This window comes from Leopardus geoffroyi, chromosome E1 (assembly GCF_018350155.1).
Source record: "Leopardus geoffroyi isolate Oge1 chromosome E1, O.geoffroyi_Oge1_pat1.0, whole genome shotgun sequence".
NCBI lineage: Eukaryota > Metazoa > Chordata > Mammalia > Carnivora > Felidae > Leopardus > Leopardus geoffroyi.
In genome coordinates this window covers 13,772,772-13,782,862 of record NC_059330.1, presented here as the reverse complement: position 1 = coordinate 13,782,862, position 10,091 = coordinate 13,772,772, and the positions used below count along the sequence as shown (strand labels likewise).

At 43.0% G+C, this 10,091-nt stretch overlaps 1 protein-coding gene across 1 annotated transcript; it reads right to left on the bottom strand.

The window, feature by feature from the left end:
• Positions 1–6,291: 6,291 nt before the first annotated feature.
• LOC123604659 (olfactory receptor 1D2-like) lies at positions 6,292–7,261 on the bottom strand. The gene has a single exon (XM_045490992.1). The coding sequence runs from the start codon at positions 7,252–7,254 to the stop codon at positions 6,292–6,294; it is 963 nt and encodes a 320-aa protein (XP_045346948.1). The 5' UTR covers positions 7,255–7,261.
• Positions 7,262–10,091: the final 2,830 nt, after the last annotated feature.

Here is a 10,091-nt window from a genome sequence, read left to right as displayed (position 1 = left end):
CTGTTATGGGGTCACAAAGGGAGTCTTATTCTTAACCAGTTTTCAAGCTTCTTTCTATCTCTTAATCCCCTAAAGTAGGAAATCCTGCTCTCAGGACAAAGAGGTATGAGGGCCCTAGTTGGTCTTCCATTCTGTGCCTGGCTCTGCCTACCACATAGATGGGAGCAGGGAATGACCGTGCCTGCAGGGAATGACCCAGGATGTCCTAGGGAAGATCCATTTGTTGCTGGCCCCTTGGTGCAGTGTACATGGGAGAGAGAGAGAGAGAGAGAGAGAGAGAGAGAGAGAGAGAAAGAATGTATCATTATGGAATTCCCATACTTGGTCAGGTCAGGATCTAGAAAACAAAAGAAAGACAGAAAGATAACCAGGCTATTTCCCGGAAGACTTGAGTGCTGTGCCAATGAAGAGAGTTAGCAGGGGAAGTGATTCCTCAACCCAGGAGGTATTTGAACAGGCTGCCCAATACACTAGGCTCAGTGATCATTTTGGAGCTGATGCAAACATTTGGTGGAAGTAGGTGATGGTTAAGATCTCTTTTAACTCTAAGATTCCAAACTGTAGAGTAATCATGTGGTGGTCCTTTGGCAGTTGAGTGAAAATGGGAGTAACTCTTAGCACAGGCTCTAGAGACTTTTTGTATATACAGCTTCCCGTATTTGTTGTTTATTACCATAAAATTCACCTATGGTCCAGCATCATGAATGAGATCATTTATTCTCCCAGTACTTAAGGGAGGGTTTTAGCTAAGAGATCTGTCTAAGGTCATGGAATGGTTTGGTGACAGGATGAGGCTTTGACTAGGAATTCTAAGCCACATGTTTGCTTTGTTAGCCTAGAACTGGGAGGAAGTAGAAAACCTGGAAACAAGAAGTCAGCGCGGGGTGGGCTCCTTGCCTCTTAGGAAAGCAGAGTTTCGGTGAGAATGAGAACTGATGGACTCATTCCAGCGATCACTTCAAGTCAACCCTCACCCCCCATTCCCAAATGGCCTAAGAATAGAAAAGAACATCATGGTGACTCTGAGTGACCCCAACCCTGAGCACATTAGCTATCACCTCTGTTTCTGCCATGGAGACAAAGGCCTTCCATCTCCTTAGACCTCATCAGAAACAACGTCCTTCCACAGACTATTTGCCTGGATTCGGGGCCCTCTGGGATATCTGCCCCACAGGGGGGAAGGAAGGAAGCAAGGAAGAGCGCTGGGGAAAGGCAGAGGACACCCAGAGGGAATACTATCTTTGCTTTCTAGCCCTCAAGGCAAGTGTCCCCCACATTTTAGTGTGCATCAGAATCACCTGTGATACTTTAAAACAAAAAGCTGCTTTTTTGGTCCCCTTCCTGGAAAGACTGGTTCTGGTTTGAGAACCAAGTCCTTTTTAGCAATCACCTGGTGATTCTGATTATACAGAAATGCTTTTCTGAGTCTGTAAGACTCAATGGGTTCTGAACACTTGTGTGGTCAGATGGCCTCAGAGACACAAACCCCTCTGCAGTGTAGCTCTGCAGGGAGGGGGTGGGGAATGTAGGCGTGGTATGGAAAAGTAGTCCAACTTGATGTTGGAAAACTTCCCTCTGTTGCTCCCCAGCTGCAGGACCTTGAGGAGGGCATGCAACCTCCCTGAGCCTCTCCGTCCCACCTGTGAAGCCTTTCTTGCAGGCTTGGGAACCACGTGCGACAGAGCATGTGACAACACTTTGTAGAGCACTGAAAAGATTGGAGGGATTGCTAATTACCTTCAAATATGAAAGGATTAGATTATATGAAGACTGTCAAAGGTTGTGAGTATATTTGTGAGATAAAAGGTAGAGAAGGGGCGCCTGAGTGGCTCAGTCGGTTAAGTGTCCGACTTTGGCTCAGGTCATGATCTCGCGGTCCGTGAGTTCAAGCCCCGCGTCAGGCTCTGTGCTGACTGCTCAGAGCCTGGAGCCTGTTTCAGATTCTGTGTCTCCATCTCTCTCTGACCCTCCCCCGTTCATGCTCTGTCTCTCTCTGTCTCAAAAATAAACGTTAAAAAAAAATTAAAAAAAAAAGGTAGAGAAAAGATGAGAAAGGAGAAAAGGGAGAAAGAATGTGAGCCTGTGGTAGGTAGACCTTACCCGCTGTTCTGTGCTGCTCTGAGTTGCCTGGTTCTGATGTCTCCAGATTCTTCCTACATAGGATGAAAATTCAAGCAGAGCATAAAGGACCCTAAGACATTGCTTTCTGGATGGGACTTGATTTCTCCTTTTGGCTAAAGGTGGGAAGCAGAAGAATTGGCCTCTGGATAAGCAGTCCATGCAAAAGAGGAGACAGAATGGCAGGCTGTGGATGCCGTGATGAGGATGGGGTATCTGAAAACTGATGGTTGGATCCTAAGATCAAATAAGGAGGGACTGAACTGGGACCACATCAGGGCTATTTATCAGTTTTGGAAAGACACAGGGGAGGCAGTCCCAAGACAGTTTGTTGAGACGAACTGGATAATTGCTCCAATGTTTATATGCAAAGATCTTGGGAAATGAATCTTGTTGACAAGGAATAAACCAACTCCACTTTAGGTAGCAATCCTAAAAGGTGCCCTAGGAGTTAGATTCATCCAGAAATAAAGAACTACACACACATGCGACAGCCTGGCTTTGAGTCATCAGAGCTCCAGAAAATCTCGAGCACTGAACTTGGATGATCCCAGATTGCTAGGGACTCTGAGTACTAAGTCAAAAAAATTTAAAAAGTCTTCTTTGTAGGAAAACAACATCAAGTAAACTTCCAACTGTTTTTGTCAATCACATTTTCAGGTACAATTTTGAGCACAAAGCCAAGGATAAGCAGACACGCAAGGAAATAAGATACTGAAAGCAAGAACCAACAGCTGAAAGGCATATAGGGACTCCAGATAATAGACCAATTGGACACAGAAAGAAAAACAATGATGTTTGTGGTGTTTTGGGGTATAGAACCAATCATGAAATGTTGGCAGGACTTTTTACAAACTGAACCAACATGAGTAACCAGCAGTCAGATAAAAAACACTTTACTAGCCCTGCAGAAATCCTGTCGTGTTTTCTTTGAGTCACTCTTCTAGTTCCTGTGAATCAGGCAACAGACCCTGACTCCAAATAGCATGAATTAGTTTACCCATTTTTGTACTTTACTGAAGTGGAAGTACATCTTTTACACTCTCTTTTGTGTCTGTTTCTTTCGCTCAACATTGTTGTATATGGTTGTAGATTGTTCATTTGCATTGCTGTGTAGAGTTCTGTTGTGTGACTGTGACATTAAAATCCATTTTACCATTGATGGGCACTTGTGGTTTCCAGTGTTTGGCTGTTAAGAATAGTGCAGCTACACATTCCTTTTAGGCATTTATTTATGTAAGGGCAATTTCTGGATGATAGGGCAGGTGCTAATTAAGTTTAGAGGACAGTGCTATACAGCTTCCTCTGGTGTTTGTAACATAGTGTTTCTATGTTCCCTCTAGCAGTGAGTTCCAGTTGCTCCACATTCTTTTTTTTTTTTTCTAATATTTATTTATTTTGATAGAGAGAGTGCATGTGAGCAGGGGAGGGGCAGAGAGAGAGAGAGAGAGAGGTAGGGAGAGATAGAATCCCAAGCAGACTCTGTGTTGTCAAGTGCAGAGCCCAACTCGAGCTTGAATTCACAAACTGTGAGATCATGACGTGAGCTGGAATCAAGAGTCTGGCGCATAACCCACTAAGACGCCCCTGCTCCATGTTCTTCCTCCCTTTCTCCCTTTCTTTCTTTCTTTCTTTTGTGCATGCTCAAGCAAGCATGGCCTCCCTTGCAGAGAGAGAAGGAGAGAATCCCAAGCAGGCTCCGTGCTGTTAGCACAGAGCCCTATACAGGGCTTGATCCCATAAATCATGAGATCATGATCTGAGCCCAAATGAAAAGTCAGAAGCTCAACCAACTGAACCATGCAGGCACCCCTGCTCTGCATTCTTAACTTGACTTGGTGTTTTCCATCCTTTTCATTGGAGTTTTGGGTGGGTGTGTGGTGGTATTTTATTGTGGTTTTAATTTGCATGTTCCTGCTGACTGAGGAGGTTAGACTCCTTTTCATGTAGTTATTCTCCACAGGTATATTCTCTTGTGTAGATTATCTGTTCAAGTCTTGTGCCCATTTTTCTATTGGGTTGCCTGTCTCTTTTATGTTGATTGTAGGAGTTATATATTCTGTTTAGGAGTCCTTTGTCAGGTGTGTGCAATAATATCTTTAACTTTGTGGTTGTCTCTCATTCAACTGATGGTGGGTACTGAGAAATAGGAGATTTTAATTTTAAAATACTCTATCAATTTTTATATTATAGGTAGTGTTATTTGTATCTTACTTAAGAATCTTTGCTGATCTTTGCCACTATTCTCCTATATTTTCCTCAGCAGTGGGCAGTTGCCTGGCACCCTCTGGGGCTCGGATCTCCCCTCTCAAGGAGGGCAGGTTTCACCTTTCACATTTAAATGTGCTGTCAATCTGGACTTGGTTTTTACATCAGGTGAGGGAGAGATCAAGATGTGTTTTCTTCCAAAAGTTGGACATACCATTGGATATCCAATTTGTCTGGTACCACTTATTGAAATTTTGATCTTCTCCCTACTACACCGCAGTGCAAATATCTAGGGGAACCAGTCATGTGTGATTGGAGTGTTGAAACTTTCAGTCTCATCACCGCTGTTCCCCACGCCCTACCTCTGGAGAGGGGCAGTGGGCTGGAGATTGAATCACCAGTGACCAATGATTTGATCAACCATGCCTATGTAATGAGGCTTCAATAACAACCCAAAAGGATGGAGTCCAAGAACTTCCGGGTTGGTGACACATGGAGGTTTGGGGAGAGTGTGATATGCAGTGAGGGCATAGAAGCTCCATGCTCCTTCCCACATATCTTGTCCTATTCATCTGTTTCATCTGATTGCTCCTGAATAAATAACCAGTAATCTAATCAGTAAAATATTTCTCTGAGTTAAAGATACTTTAGGAAATTAATGGATCCCAAGGAGGGGATTGTTGGAACCTCCGATTTATAGCTGGTCTGTCAGAAGCATGGGTGGCAAACTTGCGATTGGTGTCTGAAGTTGGGGGAAGGAAGTCTTATAGGACTGAGCCCTTAACCTATGAGATTTGAGGTTATCTCCATGTAGATAGTGTCAAAAATGAGTTGAATTAAAGGATACCCATCCAGCTAGTATCAAAGAATTGCTTGATGGTGTTGAAAAAAAAATTGCTGTCAGAATCATAGGTCTTACAATTACCTCCTCCCTTCTGCTGCCATCACCACCACTCCTGTTCATGAACATGTGTTAATATGCTTGAGGCTTTTGTTGTGAAAGAATGAAGAAGAGATGAGAGGTAAGGAACCACAGGGACAAAGGACAGGATGGAGTTTTCCAAAGATAGAGTCTGACTTCTTGCATAGAAAAGAAATGCAGGGAAAAGGCAAGAGAGGTAGTTTTGTTTGATGCCCCAAAATCAAAAATCTCCCCAGAGCAACAGAGAGGAATCTCTTGTCATTTCTGTGTGCACATCGGTGGTTATGTCCAGAGGAAATGTGAGTTGGAACTGAAGTAGTGGGAGCTGTGCACAGCCGAGCATCAGGTATGGGGTGGCCTCAGCCAGGACACCAGCAGCGGGAGTGGTGCCAGTTGTTTTCTGTAAATGGTTTGCAGGCAGCAGGCTCTTTAGAGAAGTTCAGAGTTCAGAGACAATGTCTGGGTGTTTCTAGAGAACATAAGAGTCTCCACTGGGCCATAACTGGCTATATGTGGATAAGGCTGGGACTGTGGTCCTGTGTCAGGCAAGTTGAAGGATCTGATTTTGCAAACTTCCAGTATTAGTATCACTGACCTCATTTGTTGCCAAGGCTTCAGTGGTTTGGTGAACATTGGGTTACATATACAATTCTTTTCTTCATCGTAGATACATGAGCTCATTCTGAGCTGGATCTATGTACTAAACACTCCTGTATCCCCCATAGGATAATGTCTTGCACATGGTGAAGGAAAGTCCCAGTTTCTATTTTTTTAATGTTTATTTATCTATTTATTCAGAGAGAGAGAGAGAGAGAGACTGAGAGAGTGCACATTGTGTGCATGTGTGTAAGATTTAGGGAGGGGAAGAGAGAGAGAGAATCCCAAGAAGGTGCCACGCTGTCAGCGCGAAAGCCAACATGGGGCGCTATCTCATGAACCATGAGATCATGACCTGAGTCAAAATCAAGGATCAGCCACTTAATAGACTGGGCCACCCAGGCCCCTCTCCCAATTTCTACTTTAATGCCCTTTCCAAAATTACCTCATGTCAACCTCTGGAAGGCTTTCCCTAGGAGCAGTCTTCCCAGAGCCCCATGCATGTCCTTGTTCCTCAGGCTGTAGATGAAAGGGTTCATCATGGGAGTCACCACAGCATACATCACTGTGGCTACTGAGTCCTTCATGGAGTAGGATTGGAGAGGCTGCAGATATACCATACAAAGCGTCCCATAGAAGAGGGAGACCACAGCCAAATGTGACGCGCAGGTGGAGAAGGCTTTGTATTTGCTAGAGGCTGAGGGTATTCGGAGGATGGCTCTGACAATGCAGACATAGGACATGATCATGAATCCTAGTGGGGCAAGGAAGATGAAGGATCCTGTGGCAATCAGCACCGTGTGATTGACTTGGGTGTTAGAACACGCGAGCCTCAGCAGGACATACATCTCACAGAAGATGTAGTGGATCTTCCGGGAACCACAGAAGGTCACCCTGGTCATGAGGAGGGTGTGGGTGAGGCCATAGAGGACAGAAAGTGCCCAACACAAGGTGAGGAGCAAAATGCAGAGTCCAGGGCTCATGGCCGTGGTGTAATGGAGGGGGCGGCAGATGGCCACATAGCGGTCATATGCCATTGTGGCCAGGATGAGGTTGTCCAGGGCCACCAAGGAGACGAGGAAGTAGAGCTGCGTCAGACACCCTGCATGGGAGATGGCTTTGTTCTGAGACTGAAGGCTCACCAGCATCTTGGGGATTGTGTTGGTGACGAAGAAGAGGTCGGTGAAGGAGAGGTTGGCTAGGAAGAAGTACATGGGAGTGTGCAAGCGGGGGTCAAAGCTGATGGCCAGGATGATGAGCACATTTCCCACCACTGTGACCAGGTACATGGACAGGAACATCCAGAATAGGATCCGCTGCTGCTCAGGACTCTCCGAGATCCCCAGGAGCAGGAACTCGGAGACTCCACTCTGGTTGTTTCCGTGCATTTTCCCAACTGTCTGCAACATAGGCACCAACAAATGTTTACTCAATGTCCTCAGTTGAATAAGGACATTTAAATAAGCAAAATAAACTGTTTTCTTAGCATCAAAAATACCTTAGGTTAAATTTTATAACTTTTTTTTGGATTAAGAGAGAATGCAGTGGCATACGAAAGCTGTTAATAACATGGAAAATTTTCATGCAACTTAGTCATTCCAGCAACTTCTAATCTAGCATACTCCATACTGTAGGAATAATGTCCATGTCTTATTTTAAATCGTATCATCTTACAACTTTCTTGAAGTGCTTAAGATTAGTATGGTACATTATGATATTGTATAGACTTACATGATATTTAAAACAGATGTATGCAGTAGAAGAAATTGCTGTTATACAATTGGACTAGGGCAAAAAGTAAAAATATTGGAAAGGAAATGGAAAAATTATCATTATTTGCTGATAGGATGATGTACTTGGGAAACCTAAAACAATTGACTAAAATATGAAAACGCCTCAGAAATAAAAACGAATTTGAAAACACTTCAAATCTGAGCTCTAACACTTTCATCTGTGAAACTTCCAGCAAGTTACTTGAGCTTTTTAAGTCTCCATTTCTTTTTTTTTTTTTTTTTTTTTAAATTTTTTTTTTTTTCAACGTTTATTTATTTTTGGGACAGAGAGAGACAGAGCATGAACGGGGGAGGGGCAGAGAGAGAGGGAGACACAGAATCGGAAACAGGCTCCAGGCTCTGAGCCATCAGCCCAGAGCCCGACGCGGGGCTCGAACTCACGGACCGCGAGATCGTGACCTGGCTGAAGTCGGACGCTTAACCGACTGCGCCACCCAGGCGCCCCAAGTCTCCATTTCTTTATGTGAAAAGTGGGTGAGAAGAAAATGAAGCAATTAAGAGCTGGCTTGCAGTAAGGACTCAACAAATATTTATTATTATTATTATTATTGTTATCGGTAAGCAATAATCAGGAATAATAAGTTTAAAATATGGTGTGAAAGCGTTGCCTGGCTGGCTCAGATTGAAGAGCATGAAGGTTTTTTTTTTTTTTTTTTAAGTTTATTTACTTTGCGAGGGGAGGGGGCAGAGAGAGGGAGGAAGAGAGAGAATCTCAAGCAAGCTCTGTACTGATGTGGGGTTTGATCCCATGAACTGCGAGATCATGACCTGAGCCCAAATCAAGAATTGCCACTTAATTGACTGAGCCACCCAGATGCCCTGAGCATGTGACTCTTGATCTTGGGGTTGTGAGTTTGAGCTACATGTTGGGTGTATAGATTACTTAAATTAAAAAAAAAAAAAACCTATAAAACAAAAAACAAAAAACGGGCACCTGGGTGCCTCAGTTGGTTGAGTGGCTCTGGATTTCAGCTCAGGTCATGATCCCAGGGTCATGGGATTGGGCCCTGTGTTGGGCTCTGCTCAGCATGGAGCTTGCTTAAGATTCTCTCTCTCTCTCTGTCTCTCTCTCTCTCTCTCTCAAATAAAATTATATATATACATATATAATGTGAAACAACCCAATCACATTATCAACAAACAAATCTATGCATTAAAATGTTAATATTCAGGTAGGATATTTAAATTCTTCACAGATGCATACAGCGAAAACTTAGTAAATGGCAAAACATACCAAGATTCTAATTCTACTGGATTAATCAAAATTTAAACTATTCGAAGTAAAACTTTGAACAGGGTTTTAAAGAAAACATCTATGTTTAACCTCAAAATAATTGTGAAAGCCAGCTAGAGAAATGTTGAAAAAGAGAGAACAAGGGGGCAGTTTTGCTGCCATATTTAAAGGGCTATAAAACTGTGTGGTATTGGTGCTGGAATGAACAGATCAATGGAAATGGAGAGAAACTTCAGTACAGACCAAAGAACATGTAGGATTTAGGTGATAATTACAGTAGCACTTTCATTGGGCGAAAACTTTTGTATTTATTCAGTAAGAGGCATTGAGACCACTAATCACTTTGGGGGCAATATGAGATCAATATTTGCTTTCTTACCAAACACATTTCAAGCACACCAAAGATTAAAGTAACTTAATGTGTCTTTTTTCCTTTTGAAAACCTAAAATATAAGGAATAAACATCTTAAAAATAAAAAAAAGAATAAAAAGGAGGACATATAAATAAGTTACACTGAATTCCACTGTGTAGACATAAATAACAATGGGGCACATTTTAATGATTGTATTATTTGAGATGTGAAGGATGAAAGAGGCCAGGCTATGACGTCTAGATCAAAAAGCGTTCTAGGGAGCTGCATGTGCAAAGCACCTGAGGGGGCCTTTGTTGTATGTAAGGAGTTAAACATGGGTCAGTATGGCCCAACTGAAGATCAGAGTAGTGGGATGTGGGATTATGCAGGCAAGCAGGTGTCAGGTCCTGCAGAGACTTGTTAAGATTAAAAAATTTTTTTTAATGTTTATTTTTGAGAGAGAGAGAGAGAGAGAGAGAGAGCGAGTGAACGGGCAAGGGGCAGAGAGAGAGGGAGACACAGAATCCGAAGTAAGCTCCAGACTCCGAGCTGTCAGCACAGAGCCTGACGGGGGCTCTGAGTTTGTGAGTTTGAACTCACAAACTGTGAGATCATGACCCGAGCTGAAGTTGGACGCTTAACCGACTGAGCCACCCAGGTGCCCTTAGACTTGTTAAGGTTTTAAAATTTTATCCTAAATACAGTAAAAAGCCTTAAAAAAATTAAGCAGAAGAGGGTATATTTATTTAGCAACTCTTCTATTTGTATTTTACCAACAGTGTTTTAATAATTAGCTATGGATTTTCATTTTTAATCAAATGCTTTTTCAGTGTCTATTACACCGTTAGCTTTGGTAATATTGAACC

What these genes read in the sequence shown, in the direction of transcription:
- LOC123604659 (XM_045490992.1), bottom strand. Translation starts at nt 7,254, where the DNA reads ATGTTGCAGACAGTTGGGAAAATGCACGGAAACAACCAGAGTGGAGTC.